Below are 25,476 nucleotides of genomic sequence, written 5' to 3' on the forward strand. Positions count from 1 at the left end.
AGCTGAAGGGCAGAATTCCAATTTCTCCTTGGTACAGAAGTGTCATGAAAAGAAACTTGACTGTTTTCTGTGGTGGGAAAATGCATTCTGCTTTTGCTGTTTTCCATGAACATATAACTTATAAACATACTGTGTCACTATCAGTCACATTGTACAGCATTAGTTTATTGTTCTCTAACTATTTATACAGATGTATCTGAACATTTTAGCATACAAAAATTAGCTACTTTTTGAATAAGGCAATTTTTACTTATTCAGATAAGACATTAAATTTTGAATGTCTATTTTTCAAAGAGCATAACTTTTATTGCTATTCAAATATTTAAAATATTTAAAATATGTCAGCAAGCAAAAAATATTTATTCAACTAGACCACTGGTCTTCAAACTAGTAGGTCAGGGCCCGCTACTGGGTTTTGGTCTGATCACAAAATGGGTCACAACAGTAGCACTACCACCATATAAATATATTGTAAAAAAAATAAGAAACGGTCCCCAAATGCATGTTTAGGCTAAACATGGGCCCCAGGTCTAAAAAAGCTGAAGATTAACAAACTGGGCAGTTCTGAAAAGGAATCTCATTTCAGAAATATCAATAAAACCTTTTTAATTCTGATCCAAGATAGCACAGATGTGAGGAGTATGTGTAGTGAAACATTTAATGCATTTTGCTCAGGCTTGTTTATGCTGAGATAAACTTGAGAATTTTAGAATATCAAGAACATTTATTTCTGAAGGGTTGCCTTGTTAAGCTGTATTATTTATCTTTCATGCCAGCCTTTCCAGTTGTTTTGGACTACAACTCCCATCAACTCCAGCCAACACAACTCCTCCAAAACATTTGGAGGGCATCAGGATGGCAAAGGCTGGTGTATTCGCTGACCTGAGCTTTGCATACAAATTTCACTTTTTGCATTTGATTTCACTGCCTCTTGGCCCACTGTTTATGATGTGTTCTATACCCTTTTATGTGTGTGTATAAATTTTGTTTTTAGCTTGTTTAGCTTATCTTCTTTCTTTCTTCACATTCTATATACAAGTGACAAGTACCTAGGTGACAAGATACCAAATTTAGATTATATGGACTGTGGACTGCCTTCAAGTTGATATGGCGACCCTATGAATAGCATTTTCATGGTAAGTGGTATTCAGAGGTGGTTTTACCATTGCCTTCCTCTGAGGCTGAGAAACAGTGACCGGCCCAAGGTCACCCAGTGAGCTTCATGGCTGTGTGGGGATTCGTACCCTGGTCTCCCAGGTCACAACAAGCAAATGTCAGAAATGTCAGTATTACTTATTATGATTATTCAAGCACTCAGATACCCAGATATGGTGATACTTTACATGGAATGAACTTTATAAGCATGGATTTCACTTTCTGATTTCTTCAATTATTTATGAAATGGGTTCACACAGACTTCCTCTTTAAGCCCCTCAGTGCCATCAAGGTTGGTGGGTAGCATATGAAACAAATAATTTGCTCTCCGGTACACATATGGCATGAGGACTTCCTTTTTTTATTTCATTGCAGAAGGAGCTACCAAAAAGCAAATGGGAAACTCTGCATCCTTGAAACTACTGTGTGGAGATCAGAGCATCACAGAACTCTGCTTCAGAGATGAAATATGCAGTGATTTACAACAACATTTGTTTATTTGCCAATGATTTGGAGTTATGTTTTCCAATGTAATAATTGAATATCATTTGCACAGATCAGACTGTAAAATCTAAAGGTAATCTAGTACACAATAATGCACACATAAATCCTATTGTCTTCAGTTGGACCTAAGCATATGTAACTATGCACTGGTTTGTGGCTGTTTATCTACAACCCAAGACATAGGTAATACAAGAAAAAAATTAAGAAAATCTAAATAAGAAATTAATATAAGTAAGAAACTCAGAAACTATTTTAACATGCAAACCGGTAGCATTTCATCATTATTACTAGAACTCTTTTTAAAAGCCAAATCAAATTATACTTTCTACTTCCCAGATGTGGTAGATAATATTGAAATTGAAATAATAGAATTTTGAAGTTTTTTAAGGGTGTTTTTAAAGATAAGAACACAAACTACATTTTGTTAAAGATGTTAAAATAGGAACCTGAGCTTAAAGCCTAGTTGTTTTGCGTTAAGGTTAAATTCTGTAACAAGTTACACAGTCTCAATAATTAGGAAAGCCACTAATATTAAAATTAGAGGAGCACAAGAACATAACTCATTTCAATCGAGTTAGCACAGAATTTCTGGAGGATTGTGCTCATGGTTTCAAAGACCAAAGTAAACATGCTTATTTCTTTACACAGGCTTCAACTAATGTCTTAAATGGGGGATCTGGCTGATTTAAAAAATCAAGTTCTTCTTCTTCTGACTGGCCAGTACAGGAGCTTAGGGAACCAACTGGTGATCCTTTCCCTTCATATTTATATAAATGCACATCTTCTCCAACATGTTTATATTCTTCATCTTGTTCACACAAGAACACCATCTGCACAGAAAGAAAACATATTAACCATTTACCTAAATGCACCTAAACATAAACCAGAGCTTCTAAGGCATATAATTCACCTGTATTATACTATTTAAGTCTCTCTTTGTAAAGAATAAAAATGCAGTTTGCATCCTTTTTACTTAATGTAATGATCAGCTGGTTGTGTTCAGATTTTACCTTTATTAATTTTTTTTGAGTCTGTTCCATACTACACAAAATAGAATCATTGTGTTGGAAGGGATTTTCAGGTCACCTTTTTATTATGACTTATTTATTGTACTTTTGGAACACCCTTCATTCCATAAAATCCCAGAGTGGTGTACAGAATACCCCCCTCTTCTGTTGGTCTGTACAGGAGCTGCAATGCAGCTGCAGCGTCCCTGAAAGTTGGCTGTCTAGCAGCTTAAATATCTCAAGCAAAGGAGAGCTCACCTTCTTTTGAGGTAATAGGTTCACTGTCAAATAGCTCTTACTGTTATGTATTCTCTTCTAATGTTTAGCCAAAATCCATGTCCCTGCAGTTTTCACCTATTGGCTTTAGCCTTGCCATCTGGAGAACAAGTCTACTCCATCTTCTGTGTGACAACCTTTCAGATACTTGAAGACCACTATAATATCTCCTCTTTATTAATAAGCTCTTTAAACAGATCCTCATAGGGCTTTGTTTTCAGACCCCTCACCATCCTGGTTGCCCCCCACTGGACATTATTATTATTATCATTTATTACCCACCCTTCACCCAAAGGTCCCAGGGTGGGATACAACATTTTTAAAATACAACATTAAAAACAATTTAAAAACAACCTACAATCCCAAAAATAGAGTGGATCCTAAAAATACATGTATCAGATGTCAAAGGCCAGGATAAAGAGGTGTGTCTTCAGCATTCACCTAAAACTATACAGCGAAGTTGCCAGACTTTCCTTTTATCAATTTCCGTAGGAAATGTGGCAAGAACTGGACACAGTACAGTAGGGCCCCACTCATACAGTGGGTTACGTTCCGGACCCCCACTGTAAAGTGAAAACCGCCATTAAAGCGGAACAAGCACTGTATGAGTGGGGCTTTAGTCTAATTGCATCTAATTGAGACCGCCACATTAGCAAAGCGCTGTAAAGCCAAGCGCCATAAAGCAGGGCCCTACTGTACTCTACATGTGGCCTGACTGTAAATGCAACCTAAGATTGCATTACTTTTTTTAGCAATCACATCACACTGCTGGCTGCCTTGAACATCAGCATTAGGCTTTGCATTCAAATAACGGGAACATTTGGATCAGCATTTGGATTGCACCAAGGCTCTGAACCTCCATCCCAAGGAAAGTTAATCTTCTCTTCTTTGGCCCATATTATCTTGCTTGATAGGTGACCGATACTGTTTTATACTGCTGATATGAGGTTTTAGTTGAAGGTATTGTCTTGTTTTCTGCTGCTACTTTTATAGATTATGTTTCATCTCACTGTTTTATGCTGTTCATGCTATTTAGAGTTGTAAATGATTTGTTAAAGCTTTTATGTATTGTTTAAATAGTATGTAGTTCACAGGGGTGTAGTCCTCCAGGGTTGGAGGAGGTCGTAGACCCTGTACTTTTCTGGGAGCAGGGTCTCAGCCAGGTCCCTACGTATGAGCTAATTAGAGTGAAAGGGGAGCATGTTAGCCGCTGAGAACATTCCTTGTCCTTTCGTGCTGATTGGAGCCAGTCAGAATGAAAGGAGGTGAGTCAGCCACTGAGAAGACTGTTCTCAGAAGCTAGGACACAGCATCCCCTGTTATGCTGATTGGCTTCTAAAGACATCTGTTGTAGTGGAGTGTAGACTTGGAAACAACATGGAGAGCAAGGGTGCCGAGGGAAGGTGGAAAGGGGGTGTAGCTGTGAGGGGGTGTGACATGACCATCATAAAAGACCCTGCACTTCTGAATTTGCCACCACATTACTGGTTGTACACCACTTTGAACTTTTTTTGGGAAAGCTGGGGTATGAATATTTTAAATAAATAAATAATTGTGGGCTACATAAACAAGCCCTACAAACAGAAACTATATAGGCCATTCCAGTAAAACAACATAAGCCAAAAATTAACTGTTTGGAATTACAGAACTATGTTGGTCTACTAATAAGTCCAACTGTATCAAATAACTGGAGGAGTACAGTTATATTCAAAATCAGATTATGAACTAACAGTAGCTACCTAACCAAAATATATTATACTGCAGCAGCTAGTCTTAATATTAATCCAAACATAAGTTGTAGGAAATCTGTATCAGAATGCTTACTTCAGCTAAGTAAGGATTGGTGAAATTCTGCCATTGTGAGCGCAAATCTCTGTATGAATTCCATAAGGGCTGTTCAAAATTGCGTAACGATTCTGCCAAGTGATTTCCTCCACCTTTGACTAATTCTGGTGTGTGGTGTGCTTCTCCTTTTATCATTTCCAAACCTTCCTGCCTTCCAGTTTTTTCTCCAACTGTGGTCATGCTTATAGCTGTGTTCATTGTTTTCACAGGAAGTATATTCAGATCCTGAAAGTAAAGATAACACGCTTTTCTAAAAGAAGAAGCAATTCCTTTTTAAAAAAAAATTGTTTGGGAGGTAAGACTCCCGCACTGTCAAAAAAAAACTAGGCCTGAAATCATGCTAAACCTAAATCAATATTTATTCCATTATGCAAACATGGTCCACACCATACTAGCTGTCCCTGCTTCATTTTGCTCAAAGCAGCAACTCAAGTTTCATCTCTTTCTGAGACTTCTGAAAACCATCTTGTTCCAGAGAGCCTTGGGAGGGACTGAATGTATAGCCTGAAACTGATTTTATTTTTCCCCTTTCTAGTTTTCCCTCTTTATTCCCCTTTTAACGTCAGCCCCCTTGAATTGTTAACTATATTTTACGTATTTTTATCTTTCCTAAAAAAAAATTGTGTTTTTATTTGTTGTGTACGATGGCATCATGAGCTGCCCTGAGTTCCCCATTGTAGGGTAGAAGGGTGGGATAGAAATATTTTAAATAAAATAAATTTTAAAATAACTCAACAGCTTTCTTCCCAGCACAGCATTTCATCTGGAGCAGAATCCAGAAATATGTTTTACAGTACCAGGGCACATATCAAGCTGTAGGTCCTACTGCAACCAAGTTTGCAGTGCTGTAGCTTACTATTCACAACTGCTTTGGCAAATAAAATTGGCTCAATCTGACTTCCAAACCCAAGAAAGTAATTCCAATCTTTTCTGGACCCAGATCAGTCTGTTAGAGCCAATATATATTTCAGGGCACTGGTTGCCTGTTAAAATGATAAAATATTGCAGACATGTATTTCCACTTTTATAGAAGTATACTAGCAACACTAATCTTATTGCTATAATTTGTCGTCATATAAAAATAGATATAAATGTTGCACTTTTTATACAGCAAATACATCAGTTAATGCTGCATTTCCAGCTTTTTAGCCAAAGATACTTACTGTCATTTCTTCACCTGGTGCCTCAGTGTTTGATATAATTAAGTTCTGAAAAGGTAACTCATCACACACTTCTTGGGGCATGGGAGCTTTGCTACGGAGCCAAAAACCAAAGGGTATAATCAGGCCTACTGTAGGGGAAAATATACAAAATCTGAGATTTAGATGTTATTTATGTGTTTAAAGCCATATATGAAGGGATCTAGATTTAATAAGTTGGCATTTTTATAAGGCTAGTATCAAGTATCTCAGGAAGGTATACTTAGAATAAATATTATTAAAATGCTATGAGTAACTTTAATTCAGAGCATTTTTTCTTCCTTTGGAAAATTTGAATAGCTCTGAAACAGAGGCCTAGTTCTCACAATGAGCATATGCAAAATTCAGTTGAGATATCCACATTTTCCAAGGCCTGTTGGAGATTATGTATATTGACTGGAGAATGTACAAAATATAGTTGAGGTATGCAAATTGATCAAAGCCTGTTGGGGATTATGCATACTGATCAGGAAATGTTCACAATTCCCTCATCATGGACAAACTGCGTGCACATACTCTTCTTGGACAGATGTCGCATAATGCCTGGTGAATGTGCATAGTGACCAGTTGTTTTGTACCTTTAACCTCACAATTTTTTAAAATTGTGTTTTGAATTGTTTTTAAAATATGCGTTTTAAATTGTATATTTGTTTTAATGTTTTTGATTGCTGTAAACCACCCAGAGAGCTTCAGCTATGGGGCAGTAGACAAGTGCAATAAATAAATAAATAAATAATACCACATACAGAGAGAGAGAGAGCTAAGCCACCCTTAGGATACAAAGGTACAGGGCCGTCGGCAGAGGGCGGTCAGGTTGGGCCCTGGCCGAGGGTCCCTTAGGGTGGGTGGGTAGCGGTAGCTTCTGTGATCCACAGTGCACTGCCCCCACTGCTGTGCAGACCCATGGCTGCTGCCTGCAACATGTTCCGCCTACCTCTTGAAGTAAATGTTGGTTGCCAGGGTGGTGCCAGACATGGCAGGGATGCGTGCCATCAACCAAGATGGAGCCAGAGGCATCAGGCTCTTATTTTTTATTTATTTTTTATTTCATTTATATCCCACCCTTCCAGCAGGGGCCTCTTAGGGAAACCTCGGCCGCCATCTTGGTTGATGGCAGACTTGCGCCTGCAGCAAGATTGGCCCCGGCATGCCTGGTGTCGTCCTGGCGACCAGTATTTACTTCAAGAGGTAGGCAGAGCATGTTGCAGGCAGCCATCACGGGCATGTCTAGCAGTGGGGGCTGCCTCGGAACTCCCTCCCACGACCTGTGGCACGGATCCACCCACCTAAGGCTGCCCACCCTAAGGAGGGGCCCTTCGAGGAGAGGTACATGGGATGGGCAAGTGGGTGGGTGTTGGATGGAGCCTGGGGCAACCTGGTGCCCAAGGGCACCAGCATGCCTGGCACCAGCCCTGCCAAGGTAAATTTTGAACTAAAGTAGACTTAATGACTCATTTTGTATTTCATCTACAAGACAGACATATATACTTACACAGTGATAATAGGGATCCCAGTACTAACATAGCAATGCCCCAGGAACCAAAAGCAGAATTAGATAATTCTTCAGATGGAACACGATCTACAGTAATGTCTAATGGAGCACGTTCCACAGGGACATCTGTGCTGGGTTCGAAACAATCACTCGGGATTACACAGTTGCAATAGTGAACTGTTATTTCACTTATTCCACTATTACCCCCATTATCGTATATCTTAAGATGAATTATATAATAGCCATAGTCTATGTCTTCCACTGATGAAAGCAATGCGGATTCATCTGTAAAACACATTGTCCAATTATGAACATTTTACATGATTTGTTACACTAGCCACAGTTATTATTGTAGCAAGATATTAAAATGTACATACCATCATTTGGTGTTAACCTCCATGTTAAGCTCATTGGCATCTTTATTTCAAACTGGAAAGGTACAGTGTAGGGAGGGAGGTCAGCATCAAAGGCTGTAATACAAATTGGTTGTTTGTCCTTACACATGATGTATTTTTTTCTAGTAGTCACTGGGTAATTGTCATTCTCATCCATTAGGTTTAACACAATTTTCCCTGTGCCTGTTTTACCACCTGGAAAATTAAAATTTTTCATGATTTAATGCTGTAAATAGTCACACATTTTCACAGTAGGCTGGCTTCAGCAAAAGAGGAGAGGCGGAGAGAAAGAAATTGTGTTCTGTTAAAGCACTTATTGAATTAATCAAAATTTCAAAATATCTATTCACAAAAGTTTATGCTGCCATTATTTAGAAAAAATATGGTGGTCAACAGCATAAAATCAACAATAAAATTACATTAATAAAACAAGTACAAAATACCTGGATTTGGAATTACTGTTTAAATTTACCTTCTTGTGATTCAGTTTACCAGGTGTCTATCTTCTTTGGTTTTCTTACACTTGCGAGTTTATATATAAAAGCTAATATACATAGACCTATTATCAAAATCCATGTTGTAAAATCATTCTTATTAGATCAGAACTCTTTTGAAGCTGTGGCTTAAAAGGAGGATAAAAATACTATTGATCACTGCATAATCAGCAGTTTATTAACACTTGATACTCACTTTGGTCAGTTGCAGAGATTGTTACATTGCATTGATTGTATTCCATGTTTGATGCATCCCTGTCTAAAATTCTAGTGGTTCTCAGCTGGCCTGTGTGATCAATGATGATCCAATTGCATGGGTCATTTATTATTCTGTAACTGTTAAAAACATTTTAGGAGGGTGTGTACAATGAATATATTGTAATAATACAAACCAGTTACAATTGTTTCCTGATGTTAACCACAATCTATAAGACAAATTAGCTGTTATAATCAAATGGGTACCTTATGCCTGTGCTGTCTCCAGTTTCTGAGTCATATGCTTTATAGTTTCCAACTACTGTTCCATCCGGCAAGCATTCCTTTACATTCAGAATATATTCAGAAGGCTCAAATACTGGCCCCTCATCCTGAACCCTAATTCTAACTATAACTGTAGTGGTACTTGTTGAAAGGGCTCTTGAATTTGGTGCTAGGGCATAAGGTGCTTCATTATTTACAGCAATTTCTAATTTTCTCTCCATGGTATTTTCATACTCCAGTCCCTGGAAACAAATGTATTTCTATTAAAATCAACACAAGACTTTCTACTGCTTTGTTATTTTAAACAGCAAATATAGATGGTAAAAACAACGGGTGGAATCCAATGGGTGTCACTCTGCTGACAGAAGGGAAGGAGGGAAATTTTGGTGATTCCTCCTCCCCTATGGCCGGGGACCCTCCAGAGAAGATTAGAGGGGTGTTCTGTGGAGGGGGGAAGGCTAAAGAGAGATGAGATAACTTCAAAAATTGCCTGCCTGTTTCAATAATGGATGCCTTTCATTAATACGGTGACACTTTTGGGATTCCACACAATGATTACTGATTGGTGTTTTGCAATTCCACTCAGTTTCTTGCCCTCCTTCCCTTCTCATGCTTGTTTTCTTCCCCCATATCACAAACTATGGAGAATTTATAGAGCTTAAAATTTGGTGAGTACAATCAGCTTGTACTAATCTCCAAACAAACAAGATGATTCCCTTTAGTAATATATGTATCGTAGATAATTCTTTTTCAGTTTGTAATTACCTTTAAGGCAGCTAAACACCCGATATTCATCTCTCGATCAATAGTAATAGAAAAAATATTATCTTCATTTCCTTTTATAATAGTGAATTCAGCCAACCACGAAGGTGTTCCAGGTTTGTCATTATCTCTTACAGGGATGCACAATATTTCCAAGCTTTCTCTGTTCTCAGATATGTGCACTTCATACTGAAATAAAGTTGTCAAGTCTATAAATACATTAGACATTTCTAGAACAGTAAATCAACTTTCCAAAGGCAGCAGTAAAAAATTTTAACTCCAGTGATGATGCTACAGACTTGGAATTCTTGTTCAGATTTGACACTACCAGACTTGACCTGAATTGAGATTAGAAGTGGCTAGCTCACTATATGAAGTAATTGTCCCTCTTTTGGTGTTTATGTATATTATTCATCTTGCTTTGCCATGTCCACTCTTGAATTGTCTTTTACTCTTGAATGGGATATTGTTTGCATCTATGCATTGTTTGCACCTGCATCTCTGTTTCCACAGCAACAGGACACATTTATCTCTTGTTTTGCTGAACTCCTGGCCATACATTGTAATAGCATCCCCTCACTGCCCCCTCTTCTTTTTTTGCCCATGTGTCTGCATAGAAATCTGGCCCATAAAAACTTATTTAACAATAAACCTGTTAGTCTTTAGAATACCATACAATATCTTTTGTCTTTGTTACAAGAGACTTGAGCTCATACTTACCTGGGAGTAAGCCCAATAGAACTCAAAAGGACTTACTACTGAGTAAATATCTATAGGATTCCATTGTAATGCAACTGCACCTCTGAAACATTACAACTATACAAATTTGTGCACACGGGGATGGTGAAAACAAATGAAACAAGGTTTGAAAAGAAATAAAATAATATCTGAGTAATGATAATTATATCAACACTTGCTCCATTCTTTTATTTATTTATTTAAATGCCTCCCTGGGCTCCTGCTTGGAGGAAGGGTGGGATATAAATCAAATAATAAATAAAAACATAAATTTGTATCCCACCCTTCCACCCAGCAGGAGCCCAGGTATGCATTTTAATAGTTTGGCAAGGGACTCTGTATGGTTAAAAAAGCAAAGAAATGTTTTTTTCCTTAATTTCACATTTACTATGATAACATTTACAATATATCATATTGTGACTGTTCAGGAGGTAACCAGGTTTTTAAAAGCTGTGATGAATTTTAATGAAGACAAACTTACCACATTTTGTACTAATTGTGGGGCATTATCGTTTACATCTCCAATCTTAATTATTACTTCTGCTGTAGTGCACAGACCAAATTCCTGGCCTCCCATATCTCTTGCTTCAATCTGTAATTTGTACTCTGATATTGTCTGAAGAAGAGCATTAAAAGAAATATACAGACATAATTTTCCTGATCTGATTGATAATATCATGATTTAAGCATAGCCATAGAGCATGGGAGTACCCACTTCTTCAAATAGTTATGCTGTTTTATAATAGTTGGCCAAGATGGCAGATACCACTTTGAAAAAAATGATTTGGCATTGGTTGAGCATTAAATCATCTGTTTGTAACAACAAACTTATCTACTTGTTTGAAAAGAAAAAAATACTTCACATCTTGATCCTAAACAATAGTATATCTTTCTCACTGTTGCACAGTACCCATGGCATTGGGGTTGTTATGGGAAGGGCTGTAGCTCAGTGGTAAAACATCTGCCTTGCATGCAGAAGGTCTCAGGTTCAATCCCCAGCATCTCCAGGCAGAACTGGGAGAGAGTCCTTGTCTGAAACCATGGAGAGCCTCTGCCAGTCAGTGTAGACAAGATTGAGCTAGATGGACCAGTGGTCTGACCTGGTATAATGCAGCTTCCTGTTAATTTATAAATTTTATTCATTTCATAATCTGCCTCTCCTCTAAAAAGTTCAAGGTGTCCCCCCTTGTGAGGTAGATTAGACTGAAAATTGAGACTGCCCCAAGGTCACCCAGTGAGCTTCATGGCTGAGTTGGAATTTGAATGTTGGTATCTCCAGTCACAGTCCAACATACTAACCATTACACCACACCATGTTTCATGACATCACATTGGCACTTACTTATTTCAGCAAAAGACCCTACACACTAGCCCTGTGACAACATAGGCTGAAAGAGACTTTTTTTTAATAATTCAAAAGGCTTCCACTTCTTGCACCAGTACATTAAGTGTTGGATTCCTAATTGGTTAGCCTGTGCCAGGAGCATTTCTATCTTTGTAATCCCCAAGTGACTAGAAGCTTTGGCCTCAGATGTATTGCAGATATTTTTGACCGCTCATGTAGATTTCTCCTCTGTATAACAAACAGGATGTTTCTCTTGTATCAATTAACAGAGTTTTGGCATGTAAATGAATATTAAATGCACAGAAAAATTACCTCTCTGTCCAGATGTGATGATGCTACAGTAATAGAACCTGAATCTGGATCTATAACAAATGTCCTGAAGTTCTGATAATTTTGAAGATTCTGGGTCACAATTTTATATTTCACTCTGACATGTAAGGTGTACGGTTCATCTTTGTCTATTGCAGTCACTTGTCCAACTAGTGTCCCTGCATGTACAAGGCATCAACTTTAAATTTCCAGTTTTCCTTTATAAGACAGTTTTTAAGTATTATGTAGATCTGGTGAATGTTTGCCTAACCTAAACATGCAGGTCCAGGCATATACATCAGCATATAAACAAACACAGTTAAAACTTTAAGCATACCTATTTAAAAAGTATCTATAGAGAAGTATAACATTTCTGAACATTTGATCAATGAAATAGATACTTTGAAGATACATTCTTATTGAAAACAGTTTTTCCCCCTTGCATTGGGAACTTCCTACTGCATAAATGTTGGAGTTGCAATTTTAGGACATCAGTGTTGAACAGTAGTAAGCCCCTTTATTTGGAGAGAAACCTAAGTTCTATTCAGATGTTCTAACATCGCTTACAATAATAACCCATTGGGGGATGGGGGCTCTGGGGATAAATCTGTTAGCTCCACACATATTCATCATCTTTCTCATTACCCTGCATCTGTTGAAGAGCAACTATAGGAAGCAAGGAACCTACTGTGGGTTGTATTCAACTAAGTCCTACGCAAAGTAGACCCATTGAAATTAATGAACCTAAGTTGGCCATGTCTATTCAGTGAATCTACTCTGAGTACAGCTACCATTGAATACCACCCTATATTTTTAGGGTTTTGAACACTGAAAATTTTGTGTTTAAACATGTGGGGAGGCTCCATGAGTACAGAAGGCTCCCCATTTCACACAGTTGCCCTCCAACTCATGGAGAATGTTGGGAACGACGACCAGGAAGATGGAGATAGGATGCTCAACCTTGCAGCCACCCCCCCCCCCATCATGTAGCCAGAATCTGAATGCTGAAATGGTGCTCTTGTTACAAATTAAATGTTAAAACACCAAGAATGAATTATGCCAATAGCATTGTTTTTCTCACTGTGGATGCCAATCCAGATAGCATTCTTTCTGCGCATTCAAGGACTTGTGCATTCATGGTAGAATATTTTATTGTCATGCAAAAACTGCAGCTTCCCTCTACATTCCACTTCATATATTACAAGCAACTTTTTAAAAACTCCAGATGAGAGTTTTAAAACCCATGTGCAATGTGGTATGCAAGGAGGAGGTTGTACTTTGGGGGTGACAGTAAAAATTCCGTATATGGATGAATATCTGGATTAGTCTGACCTCCGCATCAGTTTTCCAAATGCAGATTTGAGATTTAATTATAATATTCAAGACATAAAAGGTGTGTGAGGTCTCTGTGTGTAGATGTTTTTCTGAACTTGGATATAAGTTCAATGACGCCGAGTTTACATACACTTCACAGCACCTCTGTTTTTATTAGTACTTCAAAACATGTTACAAATAAGCAGGACTGATAAGAATAGACTTTTTAGAAAATATTTTTTAAATTACCAATTCTACTATTTTCAAAAACATGAAAAGTATAAATATCCTGGTCAAATATTGGGGCATTATCATTATCATCCTCTATTTTAATTGTGTGCACAAGTGGTATCTCTGGTGTGTATCCATCCGGTGTCATTGCATAGCAAATCAGCTGTATAAAAGAAAGCAAAAGAAAAAAAACTTTATTTGCTAGTTGATCTGAAGCAGATGTTCTTTTTGACAAATTACTTCAATCTGAGTTTCTATTCAGGGATCTGCCATGGTGAGCAGGCTGTTATACAGAGTATGTAGTAGTGGTGAGCAATCCCCCTGCACATCCAGCAAAGCATGGGACACTGTGTCTCAGTAATCCCATAGAGATCACTGCATTTAAATATTTTTTGCATTGAAAAATAAACATAAAGATGGGCTACTCTTGAGTTTGTCTAAGGGGAAGAGAGAAAGGAAGCAGGGATACGAGGTAAGATGACACAGGAGGAAGTGAACAGAGTCCAAAAGCAATGTAAAGGAGGCATGCTGCAGAGAAAATGAAATGCAAAGGAAGCAATGGCCAAATAAAGGAACCCACTGAATGGCCCAGGAAATAAGGGCTCAGTAACAAAAGGGTATGTGTTGCGTGCACACACACACACACACACACACACACCCCTATGAAGAAATCAGATGATGATAGAATGAATGAATTAATAAATAAATAAACAAAAATATTTATTTCCCACCTTTCACCAGTAAATCCTAGGGCAATGGGCAGAGCCATTTGGGCCATAGAAAAAAGGGATAAAGAAGAATGAAAAAAGGTAAGGCCACCTGGGAACAGTGAAAAGAAGGTGATCGGGCCACTATTTAGCTGGCTCAACTATAACCCATCTTTGAGGCCAGGTGTCCATATGTATTCCCACCAATTGGTGGAGTATCTTGAGAGTCTCTATAGTTATTTATTCAGTTTATTTATTATTTCTAGTTGTGGTCTGCCCTTCTCCAACTGGTCCTAGGGCGGGTTACAAAATGTCACAATTAAAGCACGTACAATTTACACTGAAATCATAAAATAAAACCACAAAACAACCAATGACAATATCAAGACAAACACAGAACAGCAAAGTAGGAGGAGAGAGGCCATCCACTCATCTAAAGGCCTGGTTAAAGTATAATGTGCTTGTGTCTGCTTGTGATGTTCACCTTTCCGTGAACTGTTTCACTAGTATGAGTGGAAGAGTGTTATCAGAAATCTATGACATAAAGGAAGATAATAGGCTTTGGAGGGAGGCAGGGAACCACTGTTATCTTTCATCTGGAAGAAACCCCCCAAATGCCTTCTCAGGCTGCCTAGAGTATGAAGGCTAGAGTGCCTTTGTGCTATAATCAGCCAATAAATCTTTCCCCTCTCTCTACCTATTTACATGAATAAGAATGTCCAACTCTGGTGGGCAAATTGGTGCTGTGCATGCCATGCTTGTCATTCTACATGTAGCCCAACAATCAAATCATTCTCACTCTCTACTAAAGAACTGGGAGCTAATGTAAAAATTGTGGCCCCCACATGGAGGCTGTCAAAATGGCTCCTGTACAGTGGCACAATGTTTGGAAACCCATTTCCCCATGTGTTCCCAATCATGCAGTTACCTATCAATAAGTTTCATATACACAGTTGCAACAGTTATTTGTTTGTTGCATCTGTTCATTGATTTTTAATTATTATTCTCAGAGGACATTACTTTTACCAAGACAGATACAATGATGCTATGTTTTTATTATTATTTTTACTCTTCTGATTCTCATATTGGGAAAGAAAGAATATTGGCAAGAGGGATGATTGATAGCATGTATGTCTGTTTTTGTGAAATGTATGATTAACAAACATCTTCCATTTCCTTTCTTTTTGCCTATTTATTCAGGATCCCCTAGGAATATTAAAAGAAATATCTTTAATCTGTCAATATATTTATTATCACTCAATAAAGAGAAATTTGAAACCCGTACCTGAAATTCTGGGTACACTTCCCGATCAATTGGACAATTAACAAAGAGATTTCCAGTTTCTTTCTCAATATAGAAGTAATTTAGTGGTGGTTTGTCAACACCATGACCACTTATGGAATATCTAATATTGTACTTGAGGGCCATGTCTGAAGACAGCTACGTAAACACAAATCAAATTGAAACAGGTATAATCATTAACAAATCTATTATAATCTTGCCTATTTATTCAGAATCCATTAGGAATCCTAAGATGCAAAAGGGATGTCTTTGTACATCAATTCAAATATTATGGCCACAGCATGGCTCTAAAAAAATTCATGTGATAGTAGCTCCATACAAAGTCTATAATGCTTGTGGCTTGCTTACCATGTGAGTAATCTTGATCACATGGAGCATCTTCATGCCAGCTACTCGTTTCTGGTGGCCAATGGCATTGCAGAGAACTGTAAGTAGTTTGCAAATGCTACAGCCTTATGTGGAGCTCCCATCACACAGAAGAAATGGGAGCCCATTTAAATACCATAGTCTCAATTCAAAGTCAGTAGAAAACAACAGCTTGTGTGTGTAGCTCAGACCAGATATCTAATAGTAACTTTATTCATTGGAAATGAGCGGAGGTAAACTGGTTTCCCCAATCCTAAATTTCTGCAACAATGTATATATCTGCTACAATGGTATAACACAGACAATCCCAGCATTACAAACTAAATTACTAGATGGGCAGGAATTTATAGAAAAAAACAATAGGTTATAGAACTCCAATAAAGTAGCTGTCTTGGATGCCTAGCAAGAATTGATGTGTGTCTGAAGACTGCTTTTTACGACACAGTTTTCACTGATGGGGAGTGCTCTTGCTGATCACTTATAATGTATGTCAAGCTGCTCAAAGTTTCTTGACTGCTCTTCCTGCAACCCCCCAAAAGTCCCATTGATTTCATTAGCATTTTACTTACCAATCATATTGTTTGATAATAACTTGACTGGGTTTTCTCCAAGTTATCTTAATAATAGATTTGTGCATAGTGACATTATGATCTTGTGCAAATTAGATAGAAATATAATTTGACAAATAAAAATGAAGGTGTATCTAAAACATGCCTGTTGAATTTTCATTGGGAAAGGTCCCAGTGAGTTTTCCATTATAGTAGTTGGGACAGGAACCCATCTTCGTTTATTTCTCCTAAGAACAGTCTCTTGTATGTGTCTTGCCTTAGCTATTGGGATCTGGAAGATGGGGAGATAGAATTAAATAAATGACAATAGCCATCATGGGTGATATGTAACTAAGTCATACTCAGAATATTTAAGTCCCTTGATTTGAATGGGTCTGCTACTCTGACTTAATTGGATACCACCTAGGGATGGGGTTGCTGCCTAGTTCCAATCTGCTTGTATTCCAATAGTTCATCATTCAATCCCGATCTGCCCTTTTTTTTGTTCCTGCTTAGTTTCGATGCCAGTTAACAAGGCATCTTGGCATGTAGCATAATTCTAGCATGGGGAATTGTAGCATTCTTCTGTCATGTGAAACAATTGTAATATTTTCATCATTGTACTATGTCTATTAAATTTTGTTTGCCTTCTAAACTGAATTAAACATTAATGCCCTTGATCGATGTCATTTTTTTATTTTTATCTTTGCTATATCAGTTCTCTTGTCATGGGACTGTTTAGCAGTAATTTGGGGGAGGTGCCAACAATACAAGTCCAGCTTCTGATTTTAGAGTCATGTAAATTGTCATATAATTTGAATTGAATTGAATTGAAACTTTATTTTTACCCCGCCCTTTTTCCAAACTGGAACTCAGGGCGGCTTACAAATAGAACTACATGTAGTTTAAAACATAGAAAAACATACAATTAAAATATAATTAAACTATGCACAACCTTAAAACCGTGAAAGGCACTTAAACATCTAAAAACAATTTAAAATAATACAAATAATAATATAAAACAATAAAACAAGCCTTGTAAAGCCCTTTATAAAGCAAAACAGTGGTACTAAAAGATGAGGAACAAGCCTGAAAAGCAGAAAATAACAGGGTAAAATATATATAGCATGTCTACCTTTTGGGGATGTGTAAGCAAACTAACATATATCTTCTTTTGTTCGTGTCTACATGTGCCTTTAAGGAATATGATGATGGTGCTTTCATGAGAAGACAAGGAAACATCACTTGCTGTATACAATGAACCATCTTCTTGAATTGTAAAATTGGGATTGTTTGAGTGAATAATTTCAGAATGCTTAAGACACTCTTTCATGTTTACTGTAGGAAAAAATAAATGTCAAAGCCTAGTTGAAACGAGGAAGGAAAAGCATGTACAAAGACATAATTCCAAACCTGGGTGTCTAAATCTATAATTAGGGCCTAAATCAAGTTATGACAGGCAGAGGAGGCTACTAATGGCTTAGCTGCTGATCTCAGAGGTAGTCTGTGCAGCCTAGAACAAGAAGACTTCCGTAGTCTGTTGCCTTTCAGATGTTTTGGACTACAACTCCCATCAGCTATAGGAGAACTTTGGTAACCTTAGAATTCGAACTCTAGTGTCTGTGGACAACTCTGGTCAAATTCTAAATTAACATCAATATTGCCATTATATGATTGGGTTTCAAACAATAAAAATTATTTGACATCTAATATAACAACAACAACAACAACAACAATAGGCATTATTGGACTCTCACCTCTGCCAACAAACATCCCTGCTTTTAGTTTATGAGGGACATTAAAAGTCACATTCTTGCAAGCTTCACAAGATAAACCCAATACCTAAAAAAAAAGTTCAAAAGCTTACAAGCATTCTATATATATACATATAAAGTGAAACAACAATTTTTTTCCAATACAAACCTTGTATTGATTGGCTTGTAATTTAATTCTTAAAAGTATTGAGCAAAAAGTTTACTTGGATCAAAAAGGAAGTCTGCATCAATGCCTGCTTTAGGACTGTAGAGTTCTCATGTCCCAATCCTGCATTTCTTCTTCCAGCAAATTAGAAAAACTAGTGAATTATAAAGGGTGCAATTGAAAAGCAAAATTTCCATTAATGGATCTTGGATACTTTGAAAATACGTTTCAGGTTCCTTTACTTCAAATCAGAGAATTATATAAAATATTCTACTAAAAGTTATCTAGTAATAATAAATTAAATAAATAGATAGATTAGTGACAAGATACACTGCCCTTGGAACTCGATTAGGAAAACAACAATTTCCCTTAAACAGACTCCATCAATCATGTCCTTTATTACATAATATCAAATACAATGGTTTTGTATGTGAACCTCTAAACCCCCTTCCTTCTTCACATGAATTTGCCCATCTGCTCACAACCCTCTCCCCCTCTCACCCATTTAAGAACATAAGAAGAGCTTGCTGGCTGAGGCTAATTGACCATCTAGTCCAGCATCCTGTTCTCACAGTGCCCAACCAGATGCCTGTGGAAAACCTGCAAGCAGGACCTGCAGAGCCAGGTGTGACTGGGCTCTTGCCCAGGCTTGCAGCACCGTTCTCCCCAACACCCCCTTCCAATACAGGCGGTGTGGGGCTTATATAGGCCGGCCTGCCCTACCTACCACCCACATCAGTGTTTACATTCCACACGCTGTGTGTGCCTGCCTGCCATCACCCAAGATGGTGGCAGAGGCATCAACCCTTTAAGGAGGCCCCCACTGCCATCTTGGGTGATGGCAGGCATGTGAGCACAGCATGCACACTGATGCACTAACGTGACAGGTAGGTGAGGCAGGTGGGCTTATTTAAGCCCACATTATCTGTATCAGGGGGGCAGGGAGCTCCCACTCTATGATTCACAGCAGCATTGGGTTGCATAATGCAATGATGCCATGGATCACAGAGAGAGAGCTCCACCCTCCCACCCTAACGAAGAGCCCCTCTGGGCTGCAGGGGCCCTTGGCTAGTGCCCAACCTGGCTGCCTGCTAGCGCCAGGCCTGAGGACCCACATGCAAGAGAACTCTCCTTTCCTTCTTTCCAGCAACTGGTATTCAGAAGCATACTGCCTCCAACCATGAAGGCAGAGCATAAACATCATGGCTAGTAGCCACTGATAGTCTTATCTTCCATAAATTTGTCTAACCCACTTTTAAAGCCACCCACGTTGGTGGCCATCACTGCCTCCTGTGGGAGTGAACTCCATAGTTTAACTATGCACTGCATGAAGAAGTACTTTCTTTTTTTACTAGGCCTGTTGTTCTAACTATGGTGAAAGCAGGGTGGTCTCTCAATGAGTGTGAGTGAGGGTCTCTCCCCCACTCTCTGTCGCTGATGCCTTACAGGCCTCCAAAGCTGTTGGGCACCAGAGACAGTAAAGAGAGAGATATTTTCCTGTCTCCATTCCACAATTGCTGGAGCTGCAAGAAAGGTAAATGGGTAAGGGCAAGAGAGGGGAAAGGAGGATGCAAATTCTCTTCCAGCTGATAAGTGTTTAGAGAAGACCTTTGGGGGCCACACTTCTTGCCTGGTATTTCAGATGAATATTACAAGCCACTAGTATTTGTATTTCTGGACAAGAAATATGAAAATCAGTGACATCATTAAAACAAATAGATGCAGGAACAAAATATTAGTTCTAATAGTAAGGGAATATTGTATCATTAAGTATATAATGACATTCAAGATGCATTAATGGATTGGAAAAAACAGGTTGCAGTCGATGTGTTCTGAAGATTCTCTTTGCTTTTAGGCAAGGTGTAAGAGACAGCTTCAGCCCTTCAGGCCTCAACCAAAACTAAAACCCTACCTCTCTCTGACACTGATTTTGATGTGGGGATTCATTCAAACAAACAACCCCCCATTCATTCATAAGTGGTACAGTCCTATGTGAATTATATCCTTAAAAAAGGTAAAGGTGTCACTGCACTTGTAGTGCGAGTCGTTTCCGACTCTTAGGGTGACGTCTTGCGATGTTTACTAGGCAGACCGTATATATGGGGTGGGATTGCCAGTTCCTTCCCCAGCCTTTCTTTACCCCCCAGCATATGCCGGGTACTCATTTTACCGACCACGGATGGATGGAAGGCTGAGTGGACCTCGACCCCTTTTACCAGAGATTTGACTTCCTCCTTCTGTTGGAATCAAACTCCGGCCGTGAGCAGAGCTTCGGCTGCGTTACCGCCGCTTACCACTCTGTGCCACGGAGGATCTTTCATCCTATGCCTTGCTAATTGCTTGAACTGATCAAACTGAAAGGATGGGAGTGTTTTGCTGGAAGTTCCAAAATGTGGTGATTGCAGAGTGGTGATTGCACTCCCATTGTTACTCTGACATGGTCAGGTTTTCCATATCTTCCTTACTTCTTTCTTTTTCTTTTCTTTTCTTTTTGCACGTTTGTTTTGTTTTGTTTGGCCCAAGTTCTAACTCCTAACCAAGTCCCTCTTGAGGCCTGTTCACAGTCTCATTTTTCCTACCTACCAAAGGAGAAATCTTTGTCTCAGGGATAGGAAACCAGTGGCGTTTGTACAACTGTGATTCCCATCATTCCTGACCATTGGCCATGCTAGCTGGAGCTGATGGGAATTGGAGGCCCCATGGCTGCTTTACTTGCTCCTCTTTTTACTTTTATACAGTTTGTTTCATTCGTGTTATCTGTTCATCATTCATATCCATGGCTTATGATTTCAGTTCATTAAGTGGGTAAGAGTAATAAAATAGGCACTTTCTCCAGAATGACCATTACAATGTTTGCGCTGAAACAAACACACCAAATATCTCTGCAATTGTCCTATTTATGTTATTTTTAAATGTTATCAACAATTTCCAATAGTTACCCAGGATTGGATTTCAGCAATAATTTACTGATAATAAATTCCCACAGAAGTTTAAAAAAATGCAGGAGAATTTTACAAAAACAAAAATTATCCCCTGTAACTTTGTCCAAAGAATCAATATCAGTTCATATATTGTAGCATAATGCTAATTATATTTTAGTACAAATACTGAAAAAAAATCAATTTATATTATATGTCATTGAGTCACTAAAAGTTCCCCTTTTTAAATGTTAAAGCCAGCCAACTTACTCTATCTGATACAGAGAACCAAGAAATTAATATAGAACAGTTAGAACACAATTCCAGACACATCTATTCAGAAGTAAGTCTGTCTGAGTTCAATAGGTCTGGAGCCTTAGACATTTTATATGGCATTAAGTTTCCAAATCTCTCCCCAAAAGGTTGCCTGATACCAGAAAGTTAAAGCCCCTTAACTCATAATGAATATCCTTGATTTTGGAACATCATGATTCCACTGAACTGTGACAAAGAGTTCCATGCAACAATGACCTTACATGTAATCAATTTATTATCAGACCTCTTTTTTTTTTTTTTTTAAAGCAGGATCCCACACTGATTTTTAGACTTTCGGTGTTAGTTTGATAATTTGGAGGGCATACTGAAATTGCTTACAAGCAGTTTAAATAATGATAGAAACTCCTTCATATTCAGCATTGCCACGAGTCAGATGTAAGGGATGTCCCCTATATTAAGACATGCAGCATTTTTAAAAATATATCAGCTGCACAAAATACAACAGATGTTCTTTATTTGTCTATTCTATTCCCATTGTGCTCCAGAGAATAGCTCTATAATGCCCATAGTCAGTCTTTGGGGGGAAATAGTTAAATGCCTACACAAATTTTATTTAGTCCCTTAATTTCACGATGTTTTCTGGCAACTTGCTATTGCTATACAACCAATTCCACATTTGGTTCCACTCACCGGTAGGCTGATGAGAAGCCGTAGACAGATAGTTCTACACAAGATGCTGCTTTTGCACCTTACTGCAGCCGGTAGTGCCATTTCCAGCACACAGGAATTCTGTGGGGCTTATTGGGCTCCTGACCTGCTGGGTCTGATGAGGGTTCCCAGGGGAGTGAGGGTGAAAGGAAACAGTGATGCCCAGCACAGCAATGCAGCAGCGGCAAGTATATGATGCAAAAAGGTGAATACAGCTTTCTTCCCTTTCTTGTTTTTCACTCAAGTTTTGACTGTGTTAAGAAGGGCCGGGTCGTTAATTTATCTCTCTTGCTAAATTTCATAGGGCTTGTCCTGAAAGAGACTTGTGGAATGTGCTCTATCATAATTCAGAGTTCCCTTGCCCTGCTGAAATGCTATGGGGGAGAGGGAAAAGTTGGATGGACTGGGTTCCTGGGCTTGCCCTTCCCTCCCCAGTTGCCTAGGAATAAATTATTTTTGGTTTCACAGAATCTTAACAAACTAGAGATTGGAAGAATCAGTTTTCAACCAATGCAAGGATTCTGCCCTGCCCATTCAAGGACCATGTCTGCAGTCAGTCATGCAACTTTGCCTTTTCCCTAAGCTCTTGATTGCCTGGATTTCCATTAAATTGACTATAAAATAAGTTATTTCTCTCCTTTTTTTTAATAGAGTGAGCTCCATTTGATCTATCCTTTTTCATCATCTGGGGTTGTCAGATGTCCCTTATTCAATGAGCTTCAATTATTTTAAAGATCAACCCTATCAATCTATTGCTTTGTAAATCATGTTGGGCATTCCTTGTTTCAGAAAAGGCCAGCTTCAGGGCACTCACTAAACTAACCGGTGTCCTCCACATGTTTTGGATGTAGGGTTGCCAGGTCAGAAGCATCCCAAAACCTGACATTTTAGGGGAGGGCCCGAGTGATTACATGGGGGTGGGCCCGAGTGATGTCACAGGGCGGGCCCAAGTGATGTCACGGGGCGGGCCCGAGTGATGTCATTAAGCAGAAGCTCTGTGCCAGGCGGGACACAGTGGCATCTCGTAGAGGACACCCTCCCCTTTCCTGGGGTATATGATTTGTCCTGTCCCAGAGCAGATTTTGGGGTGGGCACCCCCAGTTACTTATTGTTCATAATTTTATGACATCATTATGTATTTATGATAACATCAGAAGCCTGATGATTTTGATTACATAAATGTATTGTTATTCTTGATGGGGAGAGTCCCCCGATCACAATGATATATCATACAGGGTACCCCAACATATATTTTGGGGTTCAGAGACATGTTAAGTTTGGTTTGAAGTTGCTGTAGATGTCAACTCTTCTTCTCTTTTAGTGTTTTGAACTTTCAAGCAAATAAGGAACTGGGAACTAGGAACCAACTTCAGCATTGTATCAGTTCAATAGATTAAACAGTCGTGGGGGGGTGGCTGACGTTTTGGTGTATATCTCGGGAACCAGACCACCTAGAAACTTTTTTAAAAAATTGAAGCTGAGAGTCTGGAGATTAAGGGGTGCTAGCCAGAGAGCTGGAGGGGCCCCCCAAAAACCAGACACTCCGGCCGAAAAGTGGAGACCTGGTAACCCAATTTGGATGACAGGTGCCATCATTCCTGACTGTTGACCATACTAGCTAGGCCACTTCACATGTTTGAAAGCCAAGAATAATACTTTATACACAATGGGGCAGTGGGCTGATGTTGCTCCCCACCATAAATATATTGTGCATGACACAGCCATATGCATATGCATCTGTACATACATCACCTTATTCCCATGATTCTTCACCCTTAAAATGGGGGGGTGGAGTCAAAGGTGTACTCATGGGCAGAGCTTGGAAAAGTTACGTTTTTGAACTACAACTCCCATCAGCCCCAGCCAGCATGGCCACTGGATTGGGCTGATGGGAGTTGTAGTTCAAAAAAGTAACTTTTCCAAGCTCTGCTCATGGGCCCAGTTCTCCCTCTGGGATGTATACATTCCTGGTTTCCAAGCCCGTAAACCTGCTCTAAATTATTCTCTATGTATATTTGCAAGATGTACAAATGGAACAATCATAGCTATTGTCATGGCCCCGTCAGAGGACTCATCAGACAAGGATGACTCGGGAGTAACAGCAGCAGACCCAGAAGCAGCAGACCCAGAAGGAGAAATGGAGGAAACTCCTGAGAACCCAGCTCCTTTTCCCCCTCACCTGCAGAGCACCCCAGACACAGCTAAAGCCCTTCAGCCAGACGCAGACAGTGAACAGGATACTCCCCCCTCACCTGCAGAATGTAGACAGCAGAAGGTCAGGCAGAAGAGGGGCAGGCCTGTCCACTTAAGGCCAAAACGCTGAGGGCTCACACCTGCTGACAAACCTGCTCCTTAAAAGACAAACCTTGGTTTCAGCTTGTTGCTGACTACAACGTCAGACGTGGCTTCGTGTGTTTCTAGTTTCCCTGAATCTTATCTTGGACTGACCCCTTGGCAATTGAACCTGGACCTCTACTGACCTCACTTCTGGCTTGGCACGTAAGCTTAGGACGGGCCTTGCCCTTATCATGCTTCATCCTCATTAGCCTGGCAGATTTACAACCAGATTGCCAGCTAAGGACTTTCCCGCCCTGATAACTACCCAGGAATTTCCAGCCCCCACTGGCACTGCTGTCTCAGTGCAGAGCTGACAGCTATCACCTTATCATCCTTAATTTTTAGTAAGCAAGCCTGATTGGGAAGGGAATTAAAAAACCATATGTCTTTCAGTAAAGGGAAAACCCATTCAGCAATTAAATTAATCATAACACTAAATTATCATCACACTATATATTCATAAATCCTTTTGTCATAAAGGCAAGAGGAGAAGGAAGTTTATTTAAAAATACATATCCCACTTTTCAATAGATTGATCTTCAATTATTGATCTGTATGTAAATAATTATGAATATTTGGGGAAAGCTACACCTATCCTTTTCTATGGTAAAAATGGTATTACTACCAACATTTTTTTCCAGACTCTTACAGTTAGGATAACAAAAAGGAGCAATGTACAAATGTATATCTGGAACAAGAAAAAACCAAGCAAAGCTTTACTATAATGACAAAAAGGGGGAAGGGTTGTTGGTTCCAAATCTGAATTTCTTCTATGTACTAACAAGTTGTATGGATATTGAATCCAGACTCCACAGTATTACAATTTGAGGCAGAACTCCTAAAATCT

The 25,476-nt window shown here is 38.9% G+C and overlaps 1 protein-coding gene across 13 annotated transcripts in view; it reads right to left on the bottom strand.

The window, feature by feature from the left end:
• Window positions 1-1,630: 1,630 nt before the first annotated feature.
• The window catches only part of LOC133370826 (desmocollin-1-like), a 61,886-nt gene continuing 38,040 nt past the window's right edge, over window positions 1,631-25,476 (bottom strand). The window contains exons 1-17 of one of the 13 annotated variants that reach the window (XM_061597755.1): window positions 24,545-24,632; window positions 18,394-18,544; window positions 18,228-18,312; window positions 17,606-17,808; window positions 16,637-16,762; window positions 15,539-15,694; window positions 13,565-13,709; window positions 12,005-12,180; window positions 10,829-10,963; window positions 9,613-9,798; window positions 8,830-9,089; window positions 8,564-8,703; window positions 7,856-8,068; window positions 7,479-7,604; window positions 5,951-6,078; window positions 4,767-5,012; window positions 1,631-2,489 (exon numbers count right to left, since the gene is read on the bottom strand). In XM_061597755.1, coding sequence (XP_061453739.1) covers window positions 2,292-2,489; window positions 4,767-5,012; window positions 5,951-6,078; window positions 7,479-7,604; window positions 7,856-8,068; window positions 8,564-8,703; window positions 8,830-9,089; window positions 9,613-9,798; window positions 10,829-10,963; window positions 12,005-12,180; window positions 13,565-13,709; window positions 15,539-15,694; window positions 16,637-16,762; window positions 17,606-17,808; window positions 18,228-18,243 — 2,454 coding nt within the window. In that variant the 5' untranslated portion in view covers window positions 18,244-18,312; window positions 18,394-18,544; window positions 24,545-24,632 and the 3' untranslated portion in view covers window positions 1,631-2,291. Of the gene's footprint in view, window positions 2,490-4,766; window positions 5,013-5,950; window positions 6,079-7,478; window positions 7,764-7,855; window positions 8,069-8,563; window positions 8,704-8,829; window positions 9,090-9,612; window positions 9,799-10,828; window positions 10,964-12,004; window positions 12,181-13,564; window positions 13,710-15,538; window positions 15,695-16,636; window positions 16,763-17,605; window positions 17,809-18,227; window positions 18,313-18,393; window positions 18,545-22,274; window positions 22,408-24,471; window positions 24,633-25,476 lie in introns of those variants that run through there. The other 12 variants (XM_061597728.1, XM_061597715.1, XM_061597699.1 and 9 more) reach the window with 12 other exon arrangements.

The sequence above is a fragment of the Rhineura floridana genome, chromosome 1 (assembly GCF_030035675.1).
Source record: "Rhineura floridana isolate rRhiFlo1 chromosome 1, rRhiFlo1.hap2, whole genome shotgun sequence".
Taxonomy (NCBI): domain Eukaryota; kingdom Metazoa; phylum Chordata; class Lepidosauria; order Squamata; family Rhineuridae; genus Rhineura; species Rhineura floridana.